The sequence below is a fragment of the Myotis yumanensis genome, unplaced genomic scaffold (genome assembly GCF_028538775.1).
Source record: "Myotis yumanensis isolate MYYU_CA2020_CCGP unplaced genomic scaffold, mMyoYum1.0.hap1 SCAF_3, whole genome shotgun sequence".
Taxonomy (NCBI): domain Eukaryota; kingdom Metazoa; phylum Chordata; class Mammalia; order Chiroptera; family Vespertilionidae; genus Myotis; species Myotis yumanensis.
Window position 1 is genome coordinate 162645566 of NW_027223754.1, and position 14428 is coordinate 162659993.

Below are 14428 nucleotides of genomic sequence, written 5' to 3' on the forward strand. Positions count from 1 at the left end.
CTGGACAGGGTCCCCTGGCTTTCACTTGCACTCAATGACCATAATACCATGTTTCCATATGATTAAAATGTGAGGTGTGCATGGTGATGATAACAATGGGGAGCAAAAGCAGGGGGTAGGGACCAAAATTTTGTCCCATCATAACTCCACCCTTGTCCCAGCTGTGGTCCCTAGGCATCTAGACAACCTCTAGCTTTGCCTTAGATCTCCCTGGCACCTCCCCCACCTCCCCCCCCCCCCCGCAAACAAGCATCTCAATGGTGGAGTTTCTTAGGAAGATATGAACTAATAATTTGGGGGAAACTTGTAGAGGAGTTTCCAGCAACTTGATCCTGAGAGATTACTGCAGTCTGATCTCAAATGGCAAGAGATGAATGATAAATGATCAAGTTGGGGAAGTTTGTCTACAGTGCAATTTCTGCAACTCATAGGTATGAGGTTTGAAACAGATGGTGCTGGCAGGCAAACTGAACATAAATATTCTCCTCCCAGAATTTGAAAAGTGCCCCACCCAGTCCATGCCTGTGTGTATATATAGAGAGTGAGCCAGATCTCTTGCAAAGGAGTTACACTCCTTTCCACCCTGGTCTCTGCCTCCTTCCAGCTGGGCCTTTGCTCTTGTCTGCTTACCTGGATGCTCCAGCAACCATGAGCCGCCAGTTTAGCTCTCAGTCGGCGTTTAGCTCAAGGAGCAAGCGGGTTTACAGCCTTGGCTCTTCTGCAGGCTCTGGTGGTGGCAGGTTGGCTGTGGGCTCTGTGTGTCAGGCCCGAGGGAGGTGTGGTGGTGGTGGTGGGCATGGAAGCCATGCAAGGGGGTTTGGTTCTCAGAGCCTCTACAATCTGGGTGGCAGTAAAAGCATCGCATTTAACCTAGTGGAGAGAAGCTCCAGTGGTTTCCGCCGGGGTGGGGGAGTTGGGGGGGGATTTGGAGGGGCCAGGAGCTTTGGCGGTGGTGGCTCTGGAGGTGGCGCTTTTGGTGGTTTTGGGGGTCGTGGCTCTGGAGGTGGTGGCTTTGGAGGTGGTGCCTTTGGGGGTGGTGGCTTTGGAGGTGGTGGCTATGGAGGTGGTTTGGGGGGTAGCAATTTTGGGCTTGGGGGCTTTGGTGCCTCTTGTCCCCTGGGGGGCATCCAACCCGTGAGCATTAACCAGAGCCTGCTACAGCCTCTTGACCTGGAGGTGGACCCTGAAATTCATAGGGTCAAGACCCAGGAGCGGGAGCAGATCAAGGTTCTCAACAACAAGTTTGCCTCCTTCATTGACAAGGTGAGTGCCTTAGGGGCAGGCAGAGCCTCTGGGCCCCCGACTGAGAGGGCATTGTGCCCTGCTGTCCCTCACCGCATTGTGCTGTCTTGGTTTGGTGGTGACAACCGCTTCCAGATGTGTATGTCCTGGGACCTTAAGAAAGCAGTTACCTCATTTAGGCCTCAGTTTGACTTAATGAGGGAATTTGTCTCTATCTTTCTTTTTGGCAGAAAAGCAGATAAGAGGTGTGAAAATTCCCAATAGACAAAATACATGGTATAGTAATCGCATTCTCATTCATGATTATTCACTTTCCATCCATCCATCCATCTATTCATATATCCTTCCACTCATCCAACCCATAAACATTTACTAAGCATCTATTATATCCCAGACAATGTGCCACAGGGTGACTCCTTGTCCTCAAGGAGCCATGACAGAGCCTAGGTGAATGCCCTGGCAGGTATCACTGGGGGCTAAAGTCAACAGGATACTAAATAGAATTCTGCCTGAGTTCCTCATTTTAGGTCATCAAGGGCCAAGAATGAGCCAGATGAAGCTTTTGAAGACCTCCCCTTCCCCAGTTTCCTGATTAAACCCATGTTGAACACCTTGCTCCAGCATTTCCGTTTGTCTAGAGGTGGAGGCACAGTGGCTACTGTAGGATCCCCAGAAGGTTTTTTGTCCTTGTGGATGTATTGGAAAGCACCCTGGAGTACAAAAGATTCTGGATTCTCAGGGACTTTCCTTCAGTCTCCATAGGAGTTCTGTGTTGAGGCAAGAGCTTGACCTGTGATCTAACAGCAGAAGTGCCATGGCCAAGGTCCAGTTTTGGGTTGCATACCTGGCCTCTAATATCTGGGTAAATGCTGGGGGTGGGACAGAGTGTGTGAGCCAGGGGAGGTGGGGTAAGAGTGTTGAGGCCTAGAGATAGCCTCAACAGAGTGCTATCTAAGTGCTTCTGGCTACTTCTGTTCACCTTGGATGGGAAATTTGGTCGAATATCATCACACCTCAGGCATAGGCAGGGACTGGGAGGGCTTGACTGGAGCAAGGAGGTGACAAGTGAAGGAGACACTACTGGGAGGTCAAGGCTAGACCAAGGGAGGGGCAGGAACAAGAGCAGGTTGGGGAAGAGGGTCAGTGAAATGACCATGGGCTGCTGGCAGCTGATCTCCTGAGACTCATTTAATTGTGGTTCCTGCCATTAATAGGACATCTGTTCAGTTTTGCAGTGTGGGGCTGTGCCCAGAGGCCAAGATTCAGGAAACTATGGCTTCTTCTCCTTCCCCAAGGGCATGGCCTATGATGACCATGAAGAGAGAGTTCTCATCCAGGAAGGCTCTGACCTGGCAGGGAGGGAAAAGGATTCTACTGCAGTGACTTCTGACACTAGTTTCCAGCTTTCACCCTTAACCCTTTTCAGCCTATTTTTAAAAAATACATTTTTATTGATTTCAGAGAGGAAGGGAGAAGGAAAAAGAGATAGAAACATGAATGATGAGAGAGAATCATTGATTGGCTGCCTCCTGCACCCTGCCCACTGGGGATCAAGCCCTCAACTCAGGTATGTGCCCTGACAGAATTAAATGGTGACCTCCTGGTTCATGGGTTAACACTCAACCACTGAGCCATGCCAGCCGGGCGGTCCAGTCTATTCTTAGCACCACAGGAGACCTATTCTTAAAAATATCACATCACTCCTCCACTTAAATCTTCCATTGGTTTCTTGCCTCATTTAGAATAAAAGCCAAGATTATATAAGATCCTGTATAATCTGCCCCTCCAACCCACAGCTGCTGCTAACCTCTGGCTTGCATTTGTGAGAATTAGGCAATTTTGCCACCACCAAATGGAATAGCTCTCAAGCTGCAAAGTTTAGTAACAGAGTGAGGCCTGGAATTTAGCTCCCCAGGGTACAAACTCACTGTCTGCAGTGGCCCTACACCCCTTCCCTGCCTCTTCTCCAGCTTTCCAGCACACTATTGCTTCTTGCAGTCTCCAGTGCCCCAAGCATGGTCCTACCTCAGGGCCTTACCCCTTGCCATTTTCTCTACTTGGAATTCTTTCCACCAAAGAGTGGGCTGGCCTCCCCCCTCACCTCCTTCAGGTTTTAGCTCAGATGCCACTGTTTCAGTGAGGCCTTCCCTGATGTCCCTATTTAAAATAGCACCCTCATCCCAGCATCCCTATCCACCATCCCTGTAGTCCCTGCAGTCATTTGGCACACTGTATATTTTGCATTTCTTTACACTTGTCTCTCTGAATAGAATGTAAACTCCTGGAAAACAGGGGTCTTGTCTGTTTTGTTTATTATTGCATCTCCAGAATCCAGAATAGTGCCTGGTACATGATAATTGCTCAATAAATCTGTGCTGAATGAAAAATGAAGTCAGCCCTTCATGTATCAGGCTTGTCTATCAGAGAGTAGGAATAGAGACAAAGGTTTTTTTTTTTTTTTTCCCAATGACTGAAAGGGGCCTCAGGAAGAAAAGGGGGGCAGTCCAGTTCTCTTTATTCAGCTGACCTTGAATCCTCTATGCTAGGCAGTTCCAAAGCCCTTAGCATTTCATTAGTCGGTGATACTTATAAACCGTTTTCTCTGTGTTGGGCACTGTGTGTCCATGGTCTCAGCACCTGTGTTCACTGGAGAACAAAGCAAACCTGGAGCTGCCTTCCTGGGACTCAAGGCTAGCAGAGAGGGCCACGTTAACCCAACACCAAAAGACTGCAAATCGTGATAGATGTCATGGGGGAGAAACAGGCTAATGAGGGGGAAAGCAGAGAGGAGAGAGAGACCACTTTAGTTGGGACCTAAAGGGTGAATAGGAGTCTGCCAGGCAAAGAGTTGAGAAGATCTGGGCTGCTGAGGCACCAGGAGGTCTCTGTGGCTGGGGTGTCATGAACAGGAGGGAGAGGGGCATGAGAGGTTGAGTGGGTTGTGCTTTTTCCAGTAAGAAGGTAAGCTCAGTATGATGCTAAATTTTATCTGTGTTAACAGCTTTCCGTCAGTATTGCTGATGGGGGACACAGCCCAGGAGTGTTTTGGGGAGCCTGGGGAAAATTCACAATGGCTTTCATTGATTTTTCTAGTTAAATTCCATTAAAATTGCCTGGCATTCCCTGAAGTCAGCCTCTGCCTTTGCAGTTTGTGTGGCCTAATGAGAACCACAGTTTCTTGGACCCAGGGAGACTCGGGCTAATCCCAAAGCACTCAGAGTTGTCTGACTGTACTCTCATTGTTTGATGTGGAGATTCCCTGTGGGACCATAGGGTTCTTTCTTTTGGTCCCCACAATACAACACGGGGCTATGAACAAGTGTTCAGTAGATTTCTCCACCCGCTGGGAGTGCCGCCCGAGTGAAAATAGGCCAGGTGGCAGAAATTTCTCACGTGTTTTGAGCTGTGCTGACAAACCTGTGAGAGCTAGTTTGCCTTATCTCTTGCTTTCATAAGTCAAAAATAAATGAGCCACGAGAAACAGTGTTCTCTGTGCACATTTCCGGCCTACAGTCAGAACCCAAAGGGAGTTAACAAGGGCTGGACCCTCCGATGGGCAGTCTCCAGGTGGGGATGCTGGGCACTCTCCTTAGTGCAATATTGTGTGTGGGGGTCTTCAGGGTTCTGACAGCACAAGCAATGGGATCCAGGAGAGAGAGAGTGTGTGTGCTCCTGATCAAAGCATAGTGGCATCCATGGTCTTCACCTAAGACATGGGACGGGAGGCTCCATCTGTAGGCAGCAGGCTGAGGTAAGGTGAGGGTTGATTATTATCATGCAAAGGATGGCCCATGTACTTGGTCTGTACAGTCAACCAGCTCTCTGGACCTTATACCTGACCTTAGTGTCCACAGTTTTGGGAAGAGGTGCTGAGAGTATTGGACAATGTCCACTTTTGATTCTCTGTGTGAATGAAGGAAATAGCAATCTGGGTGGTTTCCAAACACTAGACAGCCCCCAAGTCCTGACTTTGGGGCTCTGGAATGCATTTCACAACATGAAAAAAATGAGAACATTTACTTTTACATTCTGTCTGGGTTATGAAAGCATTTCAATGAGGTGACCTTCCTGAAAACCATACCGGCAGATAGCAGAGGTGGTGGGGACACCTAGTATGTTGGCTCAGGAATCAGGTAATATTCTAAACCAAATTTTTCCTTCCCTCTTCTTATTTCCTTTTTCGTAGTCACTTAAAGCGTCAACCACAAAGATTAATGCACCTGGGATGTGCCATTGTTTCAGGTGCCAGATCACTATTTCCTAATGTTGGTCCAGATCAACTGAGTGGGGCAGTGACTGCTGTAAATGGAGGTAGTTAAAGGAAATAAGGGCTCAGTTGGAGGGATTTACCTTCAACACCAGAGTTAGCTTAGAGTTCATTTTAGGCTCATTGATTTTACAGCCATGGGCCAACCATCAGCAACCACACTGTGCTCATGTGTCCTGGTCCCAAAGAAAGGGAAGCCCTCTAACCCTGGAGGGGCCATCCTGATTCTCCGAGTTCTGGGCATGCTGTGAGACTGCCCAGCCTCTTCTCCATGGGGGTGTTTCTCACACCCACGACCTGGGGTGAACTCGGAGCTCTCTTGTTTTAGGTGCGATTCCTGGAGCAGCAGAATCAGGTGCTACAAACAAAATGGGAGCTGCTGCAGCAGTTAAACACGTCGACTCAGCCCTTCAGCCTGGAGCCTGCCTTGGAGAACTACATCAGCGAGCTGCGGAGGCAGGTGGACTTCCTCAATGCAGAGCAGATGCGCCAGACCTCGGAGGTCATGAACATGCAGGATGAGGTGGAGACCTACAAGAACAAGTGAGGCGCTAGGCGGGCGGAGCGCTCAGGGGGAAGCACGGCAGGGAACTGATTCATGGGGCAACACATTCTGCTTCAGTGTTACTGTGGAAGGGGTAGGAGCAGGGCCACTCTGCACAGCCACACAGGCTCTGCATTGCACAGCTGCTGGGCACCGTTTGCATATGGTAGCCCTGGCACTGCCAGTCAGCCCTCAATTGTATTGCGTGGGGACGGGGAAGACTAGCTCCATGGATGTTGGAGCCCGATAAGCTTAGTTCTGGTGTGGGATTTGTCACTTTCTGGTTGCCTGCAAGCTCATCTATCCATACCTGTAGTTTTCACATTAGTAAAGTGGGGATAGTAAGTACCCTCCTTGTTAGATTGTTGTGAGGGGCAGATCGTGGCTCTCGAACTTTAGTGTGCATCAGCTTGTTAAAATCAGATCCATCAGGTAGGTCTGGAATGGGGCTGAAGTGTTTGATTCCTAATATTTCCAAGGGATGATGATGCTGGGAGACTGGAGGCCACATTTTAAGATCCACTAGTTTGGTTGAAGTTATTCTTAACAAGTTCGTAGGATGTCCTTGCACCTACTGAGCATGCAGTTAGCATTAGTTATTATTAATAATAATGGTAGGGGTGACAGGACTTGTCTAATTCTACATCAGCTGCTCCTGCACCCTGCAGATAACTGAGAGGCCTTACCCTCCCATGCTGTGGTGCAGGGTGCTGCTCTTAGCATCACCTTGACATGCTTACTGCATGGGGCCAATAGAGCATCAAGTGTGTGTGAATTGAAAAGGGAGAAATGATCCTATTCCCACTGAAGGGGGCCAGGGGTGGGGGTGGGGGTCAGAATCATAGGTGAAATCTTTTTCTCTTTAAAAACTTAGTAAAATTGGTTACTTTAAGTTCTCAATTAAAAAATGATTGAGATTGACAAGCTTAGAAATAAAATGTGGACACACTGGGAGTATTCTATGTGGCTCTGGGTTTTCCACCTTAGGTCATTGTTCCCTTTGTTAACCTGGAGAACCAGGAGCCGGCTCCAGCTGCTTGCCAGTGAGAGTGGCAAGCTCTGGAGGGGGAAGTCAGAGTCCAGGACAGTACAAATTTAAGGAATTCCGAACCTCTCCCTGCAAGGAGAACCCTCAAGGAGCCGTCAGCCCCTGTAGCCTATGTGTTTTTTACCTTCCCCCCACAGATATGAAGAAGAAATCAACAGGAGGACCAACAATGAGAATGACTTTGTCATCCTAAAGAAGGTGAGGGATGGGAGTGCCCAGAGGGGGACTGCGGGCCCAGGAGCTTGAGCAGGGTAAAGAATTCCTGTGGATGCTGTATGACCGAGGGATGGATAGGGTGACCTTGGGGTTCAGCTTGTTGCCCAAATGCTGGGGCCCTTACACTGAAGGGCCAAGTCTGAAAGTGATGCTAATATGGATCTTTAGAAATCCTTGGGTTTTTAACCTCTCCAGAGTCCAGAAAGTGAAATTAAATTAACTGACAGCTTTGAGAATTAGCTATGTATGGCCCTGGGACCTGTGGAGGGACCTAGGGTGTTGTGTGTGACTGAGCAAGATGAAGAGCTTGGTGTCACACTTCCTTCTGGACAGGAAAGCCAGAGTTTGCAGGTCCCTTATTTGAGTGGGGTGAGGACATTTGTAGGCAAGGAAATATACCCAGAGAAACCCTGCCACTTGCCCAGGCCACCCAACCAGGTGGTGGCAGGCAACATCTGGGCAAAAAGACTGTCTTTGCTTGCTGTTCAGGACGTGGATGCTGCTTATGTAAACAAAGTAGACCTACAGTCCAAGGTGGACCTTCTGGTTGCGGAGGCCAATTTCCTGAAACATATATTCGAGATGGTGAGTTCATAAGAAACCTTTGTCTTTTCTCACATCTTATAAGACGTATGGGCTGTAAAGTGGGGAGGACTGAAACCAAACGTTGTCCACTAGGGAACAGTTACCTCAACTCCTTAAACCTAGTGCTCAGGTTCCTGGGTGGGCGCCCTGGAGATGGGAGGCAGGGAGAGTCCCGAGGAAGGAGAAGGTGAAGTTGGCACTACTTCTGTCTGGGAAATAAGGTTAACACCTGGGATGGTCAGGGGCAAAACCCACCATAATCTTTATCAGTCCTGGAAGTCAATGGGGCTGTTAAGGAACTCCATAGGAGAGGACATATGGATCTTAAAGGGAATGAAGATGAAGACAGCAGTGGTGAGGGATAATATGCTCTCACCACCCTTGGTCCCACGGTCGCCCATGTCTAACTTGGGGGCACTGCTCTGGGCCCAATGCTGGCATATTTCCATTATACAAATGAGACAACTGAGGCATTGAGAGAGTAAATCACCTGCTCGGTTACCCAGCTAGTCATGGTAGAGTCCAGACTCAAAAGTTAGTGTGAGTGGCTGCACAAGTGGAGTTCTTTCTACTGCCTCTGAGAGTCCCAGTGCTTTCCATGGAGCAAGTCTGCCTGTCAGAGGGCCCAGCTCAAGATGGTGGCCAAGCCAGAGTAAGGCAAAGATACAGGGCACAGGAGTGGCATGATGGGCAGGTGGGAACTGCAAGCCTCTGAGTTCAGGCTCTTTCTTCTCCCTGGTCTGAGTCCTTTATGTTTAGTCAGGTACTTTTCAGTGCACAACAACAATTTAAAGAACTTCCCCCCGAATGTCCCATCTGGCCCAGGCTTCTGGCTTTCCCAGAAAGCCTTGAGGGGGCAGAAAAGGGTAAATGAGGCCCCAGGCAGACAATAGAAGGAGTCAGCCTGTGGTCCATGCTTTCAGGAGCTGTCCCAGATGCAGACCTACATCAGCGAAACCAATGTCATTGTGTCCATGGATAATAACCGCTCCCTGGATCTGGACAGCATCATCGAAGCCGTGCAGATCCAGTACGAGATGATTGCACAGAAGAGCAAGGAGGAGGCCGAGGCACTGTACCAGACCAAGGTGAGCCCTGCTGCCCCACTACTGGGCTCGGGACTAAAAACTAAACATACCTCCCGGAACCTGTATTGTCTTTCTCTTATTTCTAATGACAAACATGTTTTTTATAGAAAACTTAAAAATTACAGATAAAGATTACTCATCTCCCTCTACCGCTATTAATATGTCAGTATATTTTCTACCAATTCTTCGTAGCTAATATTTATTGAAAACTCATGTGTGCCAGACACTGCACTATGTACTTTATAAGTTATTTCATTTATTCCTTACAACAACCCCATGAAGTGTGTGTTTTATTATTCCTATTTTACATATAATAGAATAGGAGATTTACCTAATTTCTCTAAAGCAGTGGTTCTCAACCTGTGGGTTGCGACCCCTGTGGTGGTTGAATGACCCTTTCACAGTGGTCGCCTAAGACCATCCTGCATATCAGATATTTACATTACGATTCATAACAGTAGCAACATTACAGTTGTGAAGTAGCAGCGAAAATAATTTTATGGTTGGGTCACAACATGAGGAACTGTATTTAAAGGGCCAGAAGGTTGAGAACCACTGCTAAAGTCTTGTGGCTGATAAGTGGCAGAGGCAGGACTTAGTTAAACTCAGGTATGCTTTATAGCAGCCCATGCTCTCAATCATTATAATATTTTATTTTTTCACAATGAGGTCTTTTAAAATATAATTTTGTGCTTTTCTCTCTTGCTTATCACTTTGAATGCCTTTCGGTGATATTACATATTCTACATCATCTTTAATAGCAGTGTGGTATTCATGTTAAGACTAGACCTTCCCTTTCAGATAAACATCTCTGTATTTAAGTCTTTGGGCACATCTTTGGTTACTTCTTTAACATAAACATGACCTGGGCCTTTCTGGAGGGTGAAGACTCTGTAGGTAAGGGTCAAAGGCTAGTCACTAAATTCTAAACAACTGGCACTTGAGATCCGCTTTGTAGATGGATTACCTGTGGCCAACTCCAATCTCGTTGACCTCTGTCCCACTGTCCTTCAGGCAGATGTTATGACTGGCATGAATTTCAGCAACAGACTGGGGAGATAGCCAACAGTGAAAACATCAGAATGTAGAGATTCCCTTGAGTCAACCCTCCTCATTGCTTCCTTCAGAGTCATGGCCTGTGGGTAGAATTCCTATTGTTGGGACCATGTAGACATGGAAAAGGAGATAGAGAGGAAAATGCAAATAAACATGGAGCATGCTGAGGGCCCCTGAGGAAATGAGGGCCTGGCTGCTAGGGAAATCATTCTGGAAAAGGGTAGGAAGAAATATGGCAGGGTAGAGAAAGTGACGTGGGTTCCAGTCTGGGTAAGGACCAGTGCAAAGGCTTAGATGTGGGGAAAAGGAGGTAAAAAGGGTATCAGGAACTATCATTGCCTGTCTGGGATGTAGGGCTGGCCGAGACACTGGTGGGAATGAGAGAGGCTTGGTGTGTGTGTGTGTGTGTGTGATCTGGGAACTTTCCCAGGGCAGAGCATATTTAGGTAGGGGCTGGGAAGGCAGATCCACTCTCCCCTGGAGGGACTCATGGTAAGCAGCAGGCTGAGTGTGATGCCGCCTTTGACCCTCAGTACCAGGAGCTCCAGATTGCAGCGGGAAGACATGGAGATGATCTGAAGAACAGCAGGATGGAGATTGCAGACCTCAACCGCACCATCCAGCGGCTGCAAGCTGAGATCAGCAGCCTAAAGAAGCAGGTGAGATGGGAGTTCAGGGTCGGCTGCCCAGACATGCCACTTCCCATGATGCCCTACTGATGAGGCTTCTGAAATTCAACCTTTGCTTGCTTCATCTCTGTGACCATCTCCCGAGCAGAATGATCAGATGCGCTCGCTCATTTCGGATGCAGAGGAGAAAGGAGATCAGGCCCTCCAGGACGCAGCGCAGAAGCTGCAGGGCATGGAGGAGGCCCTGCAGCAGTCCAAGGAGCATATGGCCCGGCTGCTACGTGACTACCAGGCACTGCTAGGAGCCAAGCTGTCCCTGGATGTGGAGATAGCCACCTACCGTAGGCTGCTGGAGTGCGAGGAGAGCAGGTGGGCCATCTTTTGGGGCCAAAGTATAGGTTGCGCTGCTGGAGTAGTGGGACTGACTATTTGGAGAGAAAACCATCCCAGCTTTTCTGGAAAGGTTGGTAGCCCGGGGTGAACAGAAACATTCAAGGCAGAAACAGGGGATGTGTGATTTGGCCGGTAATTGTCATCATTCTCCTGCCTCTAAGCAGAATGTTTCTGTATCCCAAGCCAAGTCACAGCAGCCAGGTGGTGACCCCGCAATGCTAAAAACCTTCAAGAAAATGTTTAAAATCCTTCTGGCCCCATTGGCCCCCTGACCTCACTGCCCATGCGCACACCTTTCCTATAACAAGGCTTGGGGACAGCTCTCTCTCCCCATGGGCCCTCTTTGCTCCTGTTGTCTCCAGGCTGCTGCATGCCTTCCTTTGGGCTTTGCAGGTCCAGCTAATGTGTGCTTTGTTTTTATAGGATGTCAGGAGAGCTGCAGAGCCACGTGAGCATCTGTAAGTAGCAGAGCCCCGGGCCTGGGCTGGTTGTTGCTAAGGGGAAGAGGGCTCAGCAGGTTGCCCAGCAGGGAACTGGCAGTGGGCATTTTAGTTTCCAGTCCCACACAAATGAGCTAACAACTGCAAAGCCCGGAGAAATTCTTTGAAATAAATTATGATTTCAGCTCTTCTTTAATTTTTATGATCCCTAATCATCAGCACAGCTTAGAACTCTTCAGAGTATATCAATAGTGAGAAGGTACCCTTACCTCCCTTTATAGCATGAAGAATACTTTGAAAACGAGAATACTTTTATCCAGTGTATCTTTCTGCAAGTCAGATGCTGCCAGTGATGAAGGATGTGGGAGGCTGCCCTGGGGTGGCTACAGGTGGGGACCCCCTGCCCAGTCCTTCTGACCCCTGTCTGGGCTGCCCTCTCCCCACAGCTGTGCAGAGCAGCCAGGTGTCTCTCAGCGGCGCAGGAGGCGGCGGTGGTCGAGGCTCTGGAGGTTACAGCAGCGGTGGAGGCGGCGGTGGCAGCAGCAGCTGGGGCTACAGCTCCCGTGGGGGTGCTGGAGGGGGGTACGGAGGGGGCTCCCAAGGGGGCAGTGGAGGTGGTTATGGGGCCAGCGGTGGAGGAAACTACGGAGGGAGCAGCAAAAGCGGCAGAAAGTTTGGGGGCAAAAGTGGCGGCTCCTCCAAACTTCAGATCATCCAAACCTCTACCAACACCTCCCACAAGCACATTGTGGAGTAGGGACGAAGGTTTCTGTGACCCTTAGCTCCTGTCCCCTCCTCATGCCCTTCTGATCCCCTCTTACTTACCTTTTCCTGATGGGTCTCAGCAGTTTTGCCAATAAAATCATCTTTAGATGGGGAAGTAGGTGGGTAACTCCAACAGCCAATCTTTCGGGCACTAACTGGCAGTCAGAACACAGACAGTCAAATTCTCAACTCAGACTCCACCTAGAGGGCCCTGTTCCTGTCCCCAGATGCCCAGGGCCTAGGTTAGCCATGGAGTAAAGAGCATGGACAAGGCTGACAACGGAGAGGTCACCTCAGGCACACCAGGTTCCTCAGTCCCAGGTTCCCTTTCTTGCATCTGGGCTGCTCTGGGGGCAAGAATCCACCCCTCAGGGACCCACAAAATGAGGCCTTTGGATGAGTGGCTGAGGACAAGGCAAAGCTTGGTAAGGGGCTCCTCTGTGCCAGGGACCAATTCCTACTTCTTGGTCTGTAGCCTCACACTACCGTGTTGATGGAGAATGTGGATTGGCTGCCCGCATCAGACACCCATGCCATGTCTGGGTCTGATTCTGAATCTCTGTCTTAAGAAGCACTGTCCCCTGGACCAACAGTCCCAGGTGAGAGTATATCAGAAGGCCTGAGTTTTTGTCCACAGGGAGGACTGTAGTGAGCAATGAATGGAGGAGTTGATGGACAAGCAATCAAGTTCTGTTCTGTCCTGTCCCTCCTGACAGCTCCATTCTTTGGAAGCCTGGCCCTTTCTGAAATCTGGTCTATAGCAGCCCTCCTGAGAATTGTCCAATAGGTTGGGCACATGCAGCCCAGGTCTGCTATGTCCAGGTGCCCAGGCCTTGAGCAGTTTGGGGATACGACTTGAGTCTTGGGAAGTTCAGTCTGAACCAGGCTGTGAGCTTCCCTTTATTTGCAAGGTAGCTTAATGCTCTTTCCCAGATGGCAAAGTCCTTTCTGCCTCCTGTTCTCTGTGACTGAGCACTGTGTGAGAATTGACTCTTCATCTTGGTCCTTAACATAAGATGCTTGAGATGTGGTGAAGGGGACAAAAAAGGGAAAGTATTGACCAACTAAGGGGCCTTGAGAGAGGGAAAGTGGCTTTACTTCTAAGATCTGAAGTCACCTTCACTTGCTCGCTAAGTCCTAACACAATGTCCAAGCTCATGATTCTCTTGGAGCATCTGATGTGCTCAGTGTGGATCACTTGGGGAGTGCTGTGACGTCATCATTTTCTGGTTGAAGGTTGTACCTTGAAGGGTTTGACATTTCTGGTGTTTCTACAATAAACTTTTCTGTGATCTCAAACTACTCTTTGGTCAGGAGATGAATGATTTCTTCTTTAATTTCTGCAGGCCTCTGAAATTATTCATATTTGGGAAGTAAAGTTTATTATTGTTATTATTTATTACTGCACGAGTAATACATCATCTTGCAAAACCTTACAGACATAAATCTTTTTAGTCCTTAAAGTGATCATTCAAAAGTCAGCTACACATTTGTTCAATAGGCATTTATTTAGCTCTTACTGTGTGGCAGCCGGTGGCCTAGGCACTGAGAATGCAATGTTGAATGAACACATTTCTGAATCTGAAGGCTGCTTACAACCAGAGGAGGGGAAGGTTCAGAGGGAGGAGAAATCAGAGTATATGTCCAGCACATATTCTGCTTAACAGCAGGAACAGTGGGACCTGCAGCAGGTGTCAATGCTGTGGAAGGGAAGTCCCAACAGGTTCCTGGAGGGCTGGAAAGTGGAATAGGGCTGGGAAACAGAGACAGGGAGGGTGTGGGCAGGAGGTCAGGGAAGGGCCCTCCAGATAGTCTGCTCAGAGACTCAAAGATCAGAGAAGGTGAATGTGTGTGAGTCAGAGGAGGCAGCCTCACAGGAGAAACTGAGCTGGGGAGACAAGAGGCTGAGCACCTTTCATTGATGCTCCTAAGGGAAGCGTAGATGCAGAAATTCAAGAATGGAGCAAGTTAAGCTGTCACCTCATCCTACGTGATATTTCTGAGTCCATATAAAGAAGTCACATAAAAGATATGACTTACTTTCTCATTCCCCGAAGGATTACAGATGGAACTTGGATATGAGATTCACTCAAATATGACTGCAACTCATATTGATAAGACATTGTGTTCTCAGACACACCTCTACATTCTCTCA

At 48.7% G+C, this 14428-nt stretch overlaps 1 protein-coding gene across 1 annotated transcript; it reads left to right on the forward strand.

Moving 5' to 3' along the window:
* The first annotated feature begins 577 nt into the window (after positions 1-577).
* Positions 578-13566, forward strand: KRT77 (keratin 77). The gene is made up of 9 exons (XM_070410180.1): positions 578-1263; positions 5838-6052; positions 7239-7299; positions 7807-7902; positions 8826-8990; positions 10580-10705; positions 10824-11044; positions 11492-11526; positions 11955-13566. The coding sequence occupies exons 1-9, from the start codon at positions 649-651 to the stop codon at positions 12263-12265; spliced, it is 1845 nt and encodes a 614-aa protein (XP_070266281.1). The 5' UTR covers positions 578-648; the 3' UTR covers positions 12266-13566.
* Positions 13567-14428: the final 862 nt, after the last annotated feature.